At 62.4% G+C, this 13,813-nt stretch overlaps 2 protein-coding genes across 3 annotated transcripts in view; both read right to left on the bottom strand.

The window, feature by feature from the left end:
- LOC132023784 (uncharacterized) overlaps positions 1 to 309 on the bottom strand; it is a 1,611-nt gene extending 1,302 nt beyond the window's left edge. The window contains exon 1 of the mRNA XM_059409925.1: positions 11 to 309. Within this exon, the coding sequence (XP_059265908.1) occupies positions 11 to 309 (299 nt within the window). The remainder of the gene's footprint in view (positions 1 to 10) is intronic.
- Positions 1 to 13,813, bottom strand: part of GALNT9 (polypeptide N-acetylgalactosaminyltransferase 9) — a 64,579-nt gene that overhangs the window by 26,372 nt on the left and 24,394 nt on the right. For both annotated transcript variants that reach the window (XM_059408144.1, XM_059408143.1), the window contains exons 2-4: positions 8,912 to 9,078; positions 7,498 to 7,672; positions 3,630 to 3,827 (exon numbers count right to left, since the gene is read on the bottom strand). In XM_059408144.1, coding sequence (XP_059264127.1) covers positions 3,630 to 3,827; positions 7,498 to 7,672; positions 8,912 to 9,068 — 530 coding nt within the window. In that variant the 5' untranslated portion in view covers positions 9,069 to 9,078. The remainder of the gene's footprint in view (positions 1 to 3,629; positions 3,828 to 7,497; positions 7,673 to 8,911; positions 9,079 to 13,813) is intronic.

Below are 13,813 nucleotides of genomic sequence, written 5' to 3'. Positions count from 1 at the left end.
GGCCGTCCGCCTGGATGCTGCCATGAACTCGGGGCGGGGCCGTCCGCCTGGATGCTGCCATGAACTCGGGGCGGGGCCGTCCGCCTGGATGCTGCCATGAACTCGGGGCGGGGCCGTCCGCCTGGATGCTGCCATGAACTCGGGGCGGGGCCGTCCGCCTGGATGCTGCCATGAACTCGGGGCGGGGCCGTCCGCCTGGATGCTGCCATGAACTCGGGGCGGGGCCGTCCGCCTGGATGCTGCCATGAACTCGGGGGACGGAACCAGCCACCCAGCCTGCGGCAGCAGGGACCGCCAGCGCCCCTGCATGCTCCTCTCAGAAGACAAGTGAGAAAGTCAGAGGGTAAACAGTCACTGCTCTTCCATGGGGATTGGAGAAGCGTCCTGTGTGGGCCCGGGAGTGCATCTGTGTCTGTGCACGGATGTGTGTCTGCACATGTGTGCGTGTGCTGTGTGTGGTGTGTGTGCAAGTGTGTCTGTGTGTGCAAGCAACTTTACGTCCGTGTGTGGTTGGTGCGTGCAGCTGTGAGTGTGTCTATCAGTGTGCAGGGTATGTGTGTGCATGTGAGATTCGGGCCCTCGCCCCGCACACACCTGGCTGTGGGAGGGGCCCGACAGCCGAACCCAGAGGGCTCCTTCCTGCGGGGCTGTCCTGGGCCCCTGGGCCTGCGGGAAGCCAGGTCATGCCCACAGGGCCCTCACCGTCCCCCGCATGCATAGGTGGAACTCTGCCCTGGTCCTGGGGACGGGAGCTCCAGCCCTGGCCACGGGCTCACGGCCACGGGACGCACGCGGGTTCCTGCACGCGGCCCCACGAGCCGCGCCCTGGGACGTGAGGCGGCAGCCGGGCTGACGCGCTTCCCCCACGTCCACTCTCCCTCCTCCTTGAGCTTCAAGTACAATGAACAGCAAGAAAATTTCCTCCAGTAAATCTTCACACGCCTGCCTCTCGGGCCTGGCTCTGATGGGCAGACGTGTCCTCAGGAAGGCCAGCGGCTCTTCCCATCAGCGACGTCGGCGGCAGGGACAGTTCTCAGACCGCTTTCCAGAAGAGACCGCATGGACCCGCATTCACCCTCCACTGGGCTCGGGGAAGCGATCCGTCCAGTCGGGGTGGGTCGTACGACCTCCAAGAGATCCTTCTGCTGGGAGCCAGGCACAGCCGGTCTCTGCCCCGTGGGCAGCGGTAGGAAGCCGTGTCCGGGTGGGGGGGTCCGAGGGGATCCTCTCGGTGAGGACAGGGTGGGGGCAAAGGGCTTCAAAGCTGCTCCGCGGCCTGGCTCAGCCGAGGGCTCAGTATTACAGCGCGCCTCCAGCCACGCAAGAACTGGGGGAACAGCCCAGGGACCCACTATCCCCACCACCATGGTCCTGAGCAAAGCCCCCGTTCCCCGACATCTGCGGGGAGTCCCGCGGGACACGGGGTCTCCAGGAATTAAGTGCAGCTCCAAGCTGGCATGCAGCGCCCTGAAAGCCGGTGGTGTCTCCTTCCTGCGCCCCTCGCCGGCCCAGCCCGACCGTCCCGAGTCTCACCCCTGTTGTTACATGGACGACGGTTGGTCCCTTCGGCTCCACGACGGGCGCTGGCAGCCGGGCCCAGGCCGCTCAGCCTCCCGTTCACACCTGCTGGACGTGTGCGGCGTTTCCAAGACTGGGAACGGTGCGGCCACGGTGAGTGTCCACGGGGGTCTCTGCGTGGACACAGGCTTCCCGAGCTTCCAGGCCGACAGCTGCAGGACGGCGCGCCAAGCGGGACGTGGCTGCACCTTTAGGAGAAACCGCCAAACCCGTCTTCCGAAGCGGTGTTGCCAGTCCTGCCTTGGGGCTCGTGGGGGAGCTCAGCAGCGCCCAGCGCGGCCCTCCCCACGGCCCCGGGCACCTCCCTGCGGTCCCTCCTGGCGGAGGCCGGCGTCTCCGTGACCTGCGGGCCTCTCCATCTCCTTTGGCAGCGCGTCTGTCTAAAGGCTTCGCCCGTGTTTGATTTGGAGTTTGGGCCTCGGGGTTTTCAGAAGCTCTCAGGTAGGGCCACTGACAAGGGGAGTTTGAGACAAGACCCCGTCTGGCTAGAAAATCCTGCTTCCCAGGCGGCTCGGGGCGTCCAGAGTTTGCCAAAAATTTCAGGTGCTTCCCCTCGGGCTGTCTTCACTGAGTCCTGCGACGGGAAACACTGGGCCCCAGTTTTGTGGACGAGGCATCGAGTGCATCTTGAATGAAGAAAAATTCCTTTCAAACCGCTGCTGCTTGCTCCGAGTGAGCCTGGGGGCCCGCTGGCCCGCCTCTGGGCACGGGTGGCCCTGTGTCCCGCGTCCCCTGCAGAGGCCCCAGAGCCCCAGTTCCTGCTCCTTCGGCTCTCAGGAGCACCGTGGCCGTCGCTGAGGACGTGGCCGCTGGGACAGGGCCAGGCCCCAGGGGGTGCTGCTCTCCAGGTCCTGGGAATTACTGCTCCGGGCAGCTCTCTGTGTCGACAACACTATTTTCCTCAAAATCCACAAGATGCTGGGTTTTGGCCGAGCTGTTCATCCCCAGGGTCCGTGGAACTCACAGTAGGTTGTCCCGGCGGCTCTCAGCCCGCAGCGGCTGCTGCTTGGAAGCCCCGGCAAGGCCCTCCTGGGGGAGAGGCTTTCAAAGGCCTCGGTGGCTGCCTGGCACAGTGGGCCGTTTCGGCGGGGTTTGGGCAGGGACATGCCAGTTTGAACAGAGTGGGGGGCGGGTGACTCCCAGCCCCGTAAGTCTCGAGCCCCTGTGGGGGGCCCCCGGAGGTCAGCGGGTGACAGGCACCCCCAGGACCGAGTTAGGGAGCCTGGATTCCCAGGGCTCCGGCAATGGGGGAGGGGCTGCCGAGGGCAGAGCGAGCTGCGGATGGACACGGCTGAACAGGAGGCAGCGGCTCTGGGGCGACGGGGCACTGGGGGCTGCAGCCGTGGGAGGCCGGAGCCTGCTCAGACGCGGCCCTGCTCAGCTCCGGCCCGTGGCCGCCTTGTCAGAGTGCGGGCCGCCCACCTCCCGAAAAGTGTGGGATCTGTGTATTCTCAACATGGAAAACTCTCTGTTTTCATGTTTAGGAATCGATTTATTTATTTATTTATTTTTTTTTTTTTTTTTTTTTTTTTTAAAGATTTTATTTATTTATCAGAGAGAGAGTGGGAGAGAGCGAGCACAGGCAGACAGAATGGCAGGCAGAGGCAGAGGGAGAAGCAGGCTCCCTGCCGAGCAAGGAGCCCGATGTGGGACCCGATCCCAGGACGCTGGGATCATGACCTGAGCCGAAGGCAGCTGCTTAACCAACTGAGCCACCCAGGCGTCCCTTTTTTTATTTTTTTTTTTAAAGATTTTATTTAAGGAATCGATTTAAATAAAGACACGCGTCTGAGGACAGTTGCGGGGTCCCTGTCTGCAGCCCTGCTGGCCTGCCGCCCGCGCCCGCTGCCCGCGCTCCGTGCCTGGCTCTCCTGGTGTCTCTGCCCGGCTCCCTCTCCCTCTCCCGCCATCCCGTCCTGCCGTGTCTCTTTCACTGGTTCCTCCTTCCTCCCTCCGGTTCCCGCCCACCCCCACGCCCACAGCAGCCCCCTGCGCCCCCCCCCCCCCCCCCCCCGCGGCAGCCCCCCCCCCCCCCCCCACCATGGGCTCACCTGATGGGTGCGGCCTCGTCGCCGCGGTCCAGCCAGTCCTGGGGCGGGATGATGTACATGCACCAGAGGCCCCAGTTGTAGCCGTGGGCCGCGCTGGCGTACTGCTGCACCTCAAACGTGTCGTATTTGATGTTGTCGATGGCCGGCAGGACGATGCGCCGCCGGTCCTCCTGGATGCGAGCGAGCGCCGGCTCCGCCCTGCAGGGAGGCGTGTGCCTGTGCGGGGGGCCGCGGCGCCGGGACCCCCAGCTTGCACCTGAAGACGGGTCCGCCACCCACAGGCAGGGGGACGTGGTCAGGCCCGCCCGCCCGCTAGACGGCAGCCCGCTGCGGGGCAAGGGTGTCGGCCCTGGGAGCCCAGGGGCGTCTGGCCGCAGACCTGCCTTGCCTGGGGCCTCGACCTCACCTTCCTGCCCTGACCCCACCAACACCTGTCTGACCCCAAGGACCTGAAGGCCACCTGGGCTCCGGTCCGTGACACCCCCTGAAAGGCAGCCCGCAGACTCTGCCACTGGCCTGGTTCACGGCTCCAGATCCTGCTCCCTGATCCTTCTGCTCTGCTCCTGTGAGAGGTATATGCACAAGCCCTAATCTAAGGACCGATTATGTGCCACACCCTGGTCTAACAAACTGGAATATATCCATGCCTCCGAGAGCTTATGGTCTGTTGCGAGGATGAGACAGGCTATTGGCCACTGTTGTGCAGTGTGCAACCGACACAACAGTACGCAGTGGTCCTGAGAGGATAGGGGGCAGACATCAACATATAAGGGAAGGTACAAGAAGGTGACAGGTATTGTGTAGGAAAGAGAACAAGGTAAGGCTGACTTGGGGGTTCCAGTTTAAAATAGGGAGTCAGTGTAGGTTGCCCTGGGCTAGGAGCGGGAGGGGCGTGATGGGTGTCGGAGGGATGGGTGAGGGCACGGGCAGCACTGAGGCCCTGGGATGTGAGCCTGGAGTGGAGAAGCGGGGCAGCATATGCAGTAAAGCCAGAGAGCAGAGGGACCCGAGGACCTGGGCTCTTGGGTGACCTCTCTGGCCAGCAGCGTGAGTTGCAGACTGTGGGGAGTCCCTGGGGAAGCAGGGACTTGGACGTGCTGCTTCTCCAGCAAGGACAAGCACGAGACAGCGCCAGAAGCCGGGGCTCTGAGCTGGAGTTCAGCTGTGGCCATGGGCGGCCCGCTGCCTGGGGCCCGGGCCAGGAGCTTCAGGGAGGGCCGGAAGGGCCAGGGCGCCAGCCCCAGGTGCGGCCGCTTGTGGGGCAGGTCCTCTGGTCCCACCTGGCGACACCGGCCACACGGCCTGTCCTCTTTCCCATCCTGCTGAGCGACAGCCTGGTACTTACCTGCCTTCCAGCTTTGCGACGAGGATTAATTAATTACTGTTAGCAAAGCGCCCAGAGATGAAGAACCCTCTGCAAATGCCACATCTGCTAACAAGGCAGCGTCTTTGTGGAGGCCACTCTGGGGGGGGGGGCGCTATTTGCAGACGGATAACTGGGTTTTCGGTTGTGAAAATTAAAGTTACACTGATTTAAATTGCATTTGAAGTGACTGACTTGTAGCTCTCCCAGATGGCTTCCAAATGCCCAAGGGAGCTCATGATATGGTAGAGGGAGGAACAGCTACCAAGTATGGTTGTGCAGTGTGCAACCTACACAACCCCGTGGAGTGACCCTGGTGGGGGCAGGCAGTGGTCCGTAATGAACGATAGAAGGTGATACACATTGTGGGAGAAGAAGGGCTGTCTCACGAGGGCAGCAGAGTGGAGAGAAAAAGGGCCCTCGGAGGGGAGGTCAAGCAGAAGAAACTCGCATCTCTGCCAAACGTGCGGGAACAGAACCAGCCCTGGTGACAAAAGCATGGTCCTGGGGCAGCTGAGACGCTACAGGAGAGCAGAAGGAGAAGCCTCCACTGGCCTAGGAGATGCCAAGCCCCTGCTGGGGCCATCGGCAGCTGGCGGGAAACCACGACCTTGGAGACCCTGGGACGCCAGACCCTCGCAGACCAGTTGGGGACACAGAGCCACGCCAGCCCAGCCGTGCAGACTCAGACTGCACCCAGCCTACGGGTCCCCAGTCAGCACGGCCACCACCGACCCCTCATTTCTTGCGGCTGGTATCCCAGGGAATGTCGTAGGTCAGGCTTCGCAGTGTTTGAAAATACGCGTGGGGAGATTTGATACATAAATCGTGAGTTTTAGTTTCTACCGAAATAGGGCAAGCCGCCGCCGTGGGCCAACTTCTCCCTGCGGCTCAGCGGGTGGGCACCACGGGCAGCCTCTGTTCGCTGCTGCCCCTGCAGGACCCCCACCGAAGGTTTAACCTCGATCACATCACCCTAAATCCAACAACAAGGACCTTCTTGAGAAGCAGAAGAGGAAAGTCATGGACACACGGGGAGAAGCCGTAGGAGGACAGAGGCCATGGGGCTGCGGCCACAGCCCAAGGACACCATGGACCCTGGAGGCTGCAGGAGACGAGGAAGGACCCCTCCTCCCCAGGCGCCTTGGCTGACCCCTGTGTCCCCTCAGTGGACTTCCGGCCCCAGAATGGAGAGTTTCTGTTGTTCAAAGCCTCCTGGCTTCTGTGGCCCGGACCCCAGGACACCGAGACGCATGGTCAAACCTCCCTCTGCCCGTGGGCCACTCCTGTGGGCACATCCTGTGTCCAAAGCGTCCCCTGGGCTCCCAGGCCACCTCAAACCAGGCCGGCCCCTGGGGGCTGGTCTGCCATCCCAGGGAATTTCTGATCTGACCCCAAGGCCCGGAGCCAGACGCCCGCGGGGGGCTCCTGGACGGCACTCACACAGTCTTGGCAGCAGCCCCCACCCCGGGCACACGACCAGCATCCCACCTGAACAGGGGAGACGGGCGCACCTCCCCGGCTCGCCCCTCGCCTCCCCTGCCTGTGCCGTGCTGACATGTCGTGCTGACACGCTGGACATCCCACCGTGACTGTTCCCTACCTAGGGTGTCCCTGCGGGATAGCTGCCCCCGCCCCCTCCCCCAGCCACGATAAAGCCCTCTCTCGTCTGCCCAGGGCACCCCCACATGCCGTCATCAGAGAGGCTAAGGGACCCGCTTGCTGTTGTCCAGAAAACTCCGAAGCACGTCCAGCTATTTGCTCAAGATGTCCTCAGTCACCTGCCCTGCGGACACCAGCACACCCCCTACCTGGGGATAGTGGGGTCTGGACAGAGGCAGCAGGAGCAGCCCTGGGTCTGACACCCCTGGGCCCGGGCCTCCCCCTGGACTGGGGATGACTCGCTAGGCTGCAAACACTGTTTTTAAGGCTGCTGCAGAGCTGCACCAGGCTTCTGGGTGACCCATGCTGCAGACCCGAGGCCCCACAGACCTGCGCTTCTGGCCACCCCTCAGGGGCTGCTGGGGCTGCTGGCCGGGAGGCCTCACGGAGCACCAGGCCGGCAGAGCAAGCACGAGCCCAGGGAGAGCGCCCCAGCCTCCATGCCGGGGTGTGGGGTCACACCTGCTCCTGACCCCCCGTGCAGCCCCGCCGCTCCCTGGCCACGTGCCCCTGCAGGTGTCTGTTAGAGGCCTGCTTCCCACCTGCATGGTGCACAAGAGGGCTCCCCAGGACAAGAAACTGCTTCCAACTGGTGCTCGGGGCTTGGGCTGCTGACAGGGCGCCGGGTCCCCACGGGCGGCGCAAGCACACAGCTGTGTGTGCCCGTGCTCTCTGTGCGCGGTGACCCGCCAGGTGCATGGCGTCCTGCCATTGGCGCCTCATGAGCGGCTTTCGGCCCGGGGGCTGGACCTGGATGCCCCGGCCCCCAGGCTCCTGTTCTGCCGGCCCCCCAGGGAGTGCCCTCAGCCAGCCCCCGGCCCTGCCCCCACACCCCGCTCTCACCAGCCTGTGCCGAACTCCACGTGGGCATCAAAGAAGCCCACCACGGGGGCCGTGGCCGCCTTCCAGCCCTGCAGCCGCGCCCGGATCAGGCCTTCCCGACGGCTGTTGCGCACGATCTTCACCAGGCCCGGGTACCGCCTGTTGACGTACTGGTCCAGGCTGGCCTTGAGCTCCGCTGCAGGGGACACAGAATCGCCTCAGCAACCCACGCCCCGGGAGGGCCCCGAGGTCGCCCCAGGTCAGCGTGGGCAGGCTGGGGTGCTGTGTGCCCCAGGCTCATCATCCACGGCCGCTGAAGGGCACCCGTGGCGGCCGGATGTGCTTTGGGGGCCGGGGATACCGTGGGGCTCGCCCTCCCGTGCAGGCACAATAGGCAAATACCAGCAAACGGACTGATTGGACTGAGGCACGTGTCACGGGGACAGGCGCCCCCGGGGGCTGGGTGCCTCCCCAGCGAAGAGGAAGGAAGGCCTCGCACGGACCGTGGGCGAGGACACAGGTCGGCCCACACTGGGCGGTGTTCAGCCGTGACGCCCGCTACTACACTCATGCGCCCTGAGGACGGACGCTGTGGGACCCCAGTTCCCCGAGGCCCCAACAGGCACCTCCTCCGGAGAGATGGCCGAACCTGGCTTGGGGCCCCGCAGTGTAGACAAGGAGCCGGCCCTGGGTTGGACGCAGCACCTCCTGCCCTTGGAGGGCTCCAAAGGTGTCCCCCAAATTTCTTCCACTTCCCTCCCTCCAGAGGTGCAGAGGAGAGCCTGCGTGATGAGCCCATGGGACCTCAGTCTCGGGGCCACCCATGGTGGGTTCAGACTCCTGGCTCAGTCAGTGCCCAGGCGTCTCTGGACCCCCAGAGCTTTGAGCCCTCTGCGCCCGGCGGGCATGGGATGCTTACGGGGTCCCCGCTGTGCGTGCCGGCCCAGCTCCCCCACCAGCAGACCCTCACTGGAGCCCACACCCCCCCACAGCCAAGAGGCAGGAGGTATGATCAGCAGATAGGGAACTCAGCCTGCCTGGGCTCTTCTGGGCAACATCTGTAGGGCACGAATAGAGCCCCCACTTTAAGGTCATCCACAGCCTCAGAACGGGATGAGTTTCAGCAGAGGGTGTTTGTGGATGTAACTGGTTAAGGATCTTGAGGAGAAATCCTCCTGGACTTCCGGTGGGCCTCGTCCAGTGACAGGTGTCGGTACAAGAGGAGACACACAGGGGGAGGCTGCGTGAAGATGAGGCAGAGGGGGAGGGACGCAGCTCCAGCCGGGGCACGAGGGACACCAGCCATCCCCAGAGCCAGGAGAGGCGGGGAGGACTCGGTCCTGGAGCCCGTGGGGTGTACAGCCCGGCCCACCCTGACTCCAGGCTTCCGGCCCCCAGCTCCAGGCTGCTTGCGCTGTTGGGGTCCCCCACTCACCGCTGTCGCTGTTGTCGTCCACCAGGATGACCTCCTTGAGGAGCCGCGAGGGCGTGCGGTTCACCACACTGTGCACGGAGCGCAGGATGACGGAGAGGGCCTCGTTGACAAAGATGAAGACCACAGAGATCTGGGGTAGGTCAGTGGCATGGGTCATCTGTCTGCACCTGCGGGAGACACAGTCTGTGGTCGGTGGTCAGCGTGGGGTGTGCCTGCTCAGCCGCTTCTCAATCTGATACCGGATGGAAGAGCAACAAGGCCGTGGGGGAAGCCCCAGACTCAGTGATGACGTCCGTCCGAAGCCACAGCCCGCTGTGTCCAGGCTGAAAGTCAGGGAATGGCAGTCATGTCAGGTCGTGGCCCAGTGGTGGGCGGGGCGCAGCCCTGAGCCCAATGCCATCGACACCCGGTTCCAACTGCAGGGGGTGTGCAGTGGGGGGTTGTGGGAGCAGCGTCCACAGTGAACCCTGTACCTTGAGTGTGGTGCGGAAAGTGGAACCCGGGTAGCCGGCGATGGGCTGAGCAGGGCCTGGCCAATGGCAGTGGAGGGTCACTGAAGTGGACATGAAATCTGCAGGGACGGCCTCATCATCGGGGCTGAAGGTAATAGCCCCGGCCCAACCTAAGGACTGAGGAGCACAAGTGGGGGAACGTGTGGTTTTCCCAGGGGTCTTGATACAGGGGCTGGGCGCGGGGCGAGGGACATCTGGCTCCTCGATCTGATTAAATGATACACATTTGCTAAGGGGCCTACAGAAGGCAACGGGCTGTTGGGGTAATAACGTGGTGGAATGAATTCACCAGGAGCCAAGGGAGACAGACAGGAACTAACTTAGCAAACGGTCAAAAATAACGTGATGGAAAAAAGAGGAAACAAGAGCAAAGGAAACAGATACACATGGAGGAGCCCAGTCATGTCCATTTGCTGCCACAATAAATGTAAACGCACCAAATCTCTCCTTAAGATGGCAGAGGCCACTCAGCTGGACACAGGCGCTCGCACACTCACTCATGCACATTCTCACACTGACCACATTGACACGAGTTCTCACACTGACTCACACATTCACATACTCACACGTTCTTATACCTACTCACACTCACACATGTTCTTACACTGACACATACGCTTTCAAAGGACTCCTATTACATTCTCACACGCTCATACACGCTCTCACACTGACTCACACACCCTCACAATGACTCACACAACGCTCTCACATTGACTCATGCTCACACATATTCTCACGCTAACTTACACACACACGTTTTCACATTGACACACACACATTCTCACACGTTTTCACATTGACTCACACTCACATTCATTCTCACACTGACTCATACTCATACAACCCTGCTCAAAAGGGCCACCTTCCCTCCTATGGAGTGGGTACAGCCAGGGTTTGAACCTGAGCCAGCAGCTGTGCCCAAGGCCAGGGGGCACCCTAGCTCTGGCAGGAGAGCACCGGTGACCCGTCCTAGCCCACAGCACACTAGCATCTCTGCGCTTACCACAGCGCACAGACAAGAACAGTGGACATGGCAGCATGACTTTGCAGAGGAAGGGGCAGAGGCAGTGACCACACAGGGTCATGGGTGGGGACCCTGGGGCTGTCTCTAGACCAGGCAGCCAGGGAGGAGACTTGAGTAGCTGGCCAGTGAGGTGAGCCCTGGCCTGCTCAGCTTGGCTGCAGAACAAACACCACAGACATGGCGGCCTAAGCCACACATGTGTGCTCACGGTCTGGAGTCCAGATCCAGGGCAGTGCGTCTGGCTCCTCCCGAGGCTTCCCCTCAACAGGCAGACGCGGTCTTCCCACCTTCCCACCGTGTCTCAGCGGCTGTGCCCTGTGTGTGTCTGCACCCTGCTCTGCTCTCCATGGGGACTCAGCCATAGGGGACAGGCCCACCTGGGAGACCCCACTTCACCTGTCAGCTCTGTAAGGCCCTGCCTCCACACGGTCACATCCAGAGGTGCTGGGGGTCAGGGCTCCCAGGTATGAACTTGAGGGACACAGCCAGTAACAGACCCCACCGGGAGGAACCAACATGTGGGGGGGGACAGGGAGGTACCAGCAAGTGGGGTGCACTGGGTGCGCTGGCGAGGCGGGCTGTGGAGGGCAGCGAGCCCCTGCCCCAGGGGACACTCAGTGCCCCTTTCCGCCCTCCACACTGTGTACACACGCACCGCCGGCCTCCCCCGCAGCTCTGGCCATGAGTCCCAGGACTGATTACGGCGTGGCATCGGAGGAGGCAGCAGCAGGACACGGGGGCCCCTGCGAGGGGGCTGTTCTCACGACCTTCCATGGGGTGTAGAAGTTCCTGCCAGCCACCTGCACTTCACCCTGGGGTCATGGAAGCCGCTCACCTTAGAACACGCCGCCCTCACTGGATGGAAAATGCTGTCTGCGCAGGCTCACGCCCCTGGGGGTTCCTGACACAGACACTCCGGGGAGAGCACAAGACCCCCGGGAATGCAGGGCCATAGAACCTTCCAGATACACTCTCCATCCTCTGCTTCGCGGGTACATCAGGCAGGAACAAGGCAAGTGCTGCGGGGGAGTCACTGGCTGGCCTCCGGGAGAAGTCCAGGCTGAGACTTTGGCCCAGGGGCTCAGAGGACATGGGCAGGACCACGGGCTCTTCTTGCTCCACAGCTTCGTGGGGCTGAGAGATGCTCTGGGGAGCACAGTCCGGTTCCCAGCACAGGTGGGAAAGCCCCCCTGACTCCTTGGCTCTGATTGGGCGGCACGCGATGCCTTGGACCATCACCGTGGCGGAGGAGACAGGACGCTCTGATTGGCTTACATTTGGATTGTCACTTCTTAAGTCCCAACCATATGGAACTCACAGGAGAGGCAGGACCCAGGCTGGGAGTCCGCAGGGAGCTGACGTCGGGGCACCCCTCCCCGGGCCCGGATGACATGCCCCGAGTGTCTAACTGACACAGCAGGGTGGTGTTCCCCGCTCAGCTCTCCACGGCCTGGACACACGTCTCACTGGGGTAGGTCGGTTCCCGGAATCACGCAAGCCCAGTCTATTCCACGAATTTAGTGCTGAGAGCCTGGATTCCGTGCTGGGCCCTCTGTGCCGTGGCGGCCCCCAGATAACCTCTCTGCCTTTCCGCCTCTGCCTTAGAAGTCACGGCCAGGAAGGAATTATTCACACGAAGTGATGTTCCTTCTTGAGGTGTTTCTCACTTAGTTCCTCCAACAAGAATGAGTCTAGAAAATCCACAGGGTCATGTCTCTTATGAGACCTGGTGCTGTCCAGACAGCCTTTGTAAGAACAGCGTGACCGTGGTCACGATGATTGCAAAGCACGGGACAGATTACCTTGGAGCTTGGCAAACAGACACATGTAATCTCGAAGTGACAGAGTAAGCAGACTCCGACGCCGTGCCTGGGCTGTCCCCTCCCTGAGCCCAGTAACACCCAAGTGTGTCTGGGTGCGGCTGTGTGGGGACAGTCCGGAGGGAGCACAGTGGGGACACAGCCCAGGAGGGCACGGCTGTGGGGACACACTGGGGGAAGGGCCTGGGGGGTCATGACTGAAGGACAGTCTGGGGGTCACAGGTATGATAATAACAAAGCAGATGCTGGTTTCTGTGTCGCCGCGCTGTGGAGCTGGGGTCTGGGGCGGCCGGGGGCTGGGATGCCGGCAGCTGGGCCCTTCTGCCTCGTCACTGTGCTGAGTGTGGGGTGGTCCCCAAGCCCGCACGCACCGGCAGCCCCAGTGCCATGGCAGGAAGCAGGAAGGGGGGAAAGGTCCTGCCGTCCCCGCCCGGCACACGCTCCCCAAGTCCACATACGTCCCACTGACCACGGCTTCGCCCAGCCACGTCTGGGGTTCCGTTAAGGAGGAAGAAAGGGAGAGAAGATGGGCGGGGTGCCTGGGGCCAAAGGGCTGCGGCCACTGGCCAGGACGCGGCCCCTGTGGGAACGGCGGGCTCCGTGCAGGGCAGCGCCAGCCTTAGCCCCACACAGCGCGGGAATGTCAGCGCGGCTCGGGGCTCCTTCCCACCTCCACACTGGGGGGCCGGGGTGCTCCCCACATGAGCCCCACTCACAGCACAGAGCCCTAGGGATGCTGGGGTCCGTGGCACCTCACTCATCAGCGAGGGTCTCCTGCCCTCGCCAGCCCCTCCCCGTGCTTGCCTGCCCCTTACAGCACCCCCTCAGGGCAGTCCAGGCTGAGTCCCCGTCACATAGCGGAGATGCTGGCCCCCCGAGGACCACAGGCAGGACACCGTGGGCCTGACCGCTGTCCTGTCCAGGGGCTCGAGCGGGCAGTGGGGAGCGGGCGCACAGACAGTCTGCTTTGGGCACCCCGGTCCACAGCCACGCAGTTCCACGGGCCGATCTCTGCAGGCATCGTACGGATGAGTGTGGCTGTCCGCCTCCTGTGGGACGCTTAAATTATCGCTTCTGAGAGCAGGGGCCTTTCCCGGGCACACCTGCTGGGCAGGGAGAGGCCGCCCTTGCCCGTGGCATTCATCTGCCCTGACCCCACTGGGAGCGTGTGTACTTCTAAGTTGCTGGAATTAGAAACGGCACAATGCATATGGTCCATTTTGTCCCAGTGCAATACTGCACTAAAATAGCCTCTTTGGGGAGCCTCCTACACTGTTGGTGGGAATGCAAGCTGGGGAAACCACTCTGGAAAACAGCATGGAGGTTCCTCAAAAAGTTGAAAATAGAGCTGCCCTATGACCCAGCAATTGCACTATTGGGTATTTACCCTAAAGATACAAACGTAGTGATCCAAAGGGGCACGTGTACCTGAATGTTTATAGCAGCAATGTCCACAATAGCCAAACTATGGAAAGAACCTAGATGTCCATCAGCAGATGAATGGATCAAGAAGATGTGGTATATATACACAATGGAATACTATGCA

This window comes from Mustela nigripes, chromosome 8 (assembly GCF_022355385.1).
Source record: "Mustela nigripes isolate SB6536 chromosome 8, MUSNIG.SB6536, whole genome shotgun sequence".
NCBI classification, from domain to species: domain Eukaryota; kingdom Metazoa; phylum Chordata; class Mammalia; order Carnivora; family Mustelidae; genus Mustela; species Mustela nigripes.
Note: the sequence above shows the minus strand (reverse complement) of the source record. Positions and strands in the feature narration are given on the sequence as shown.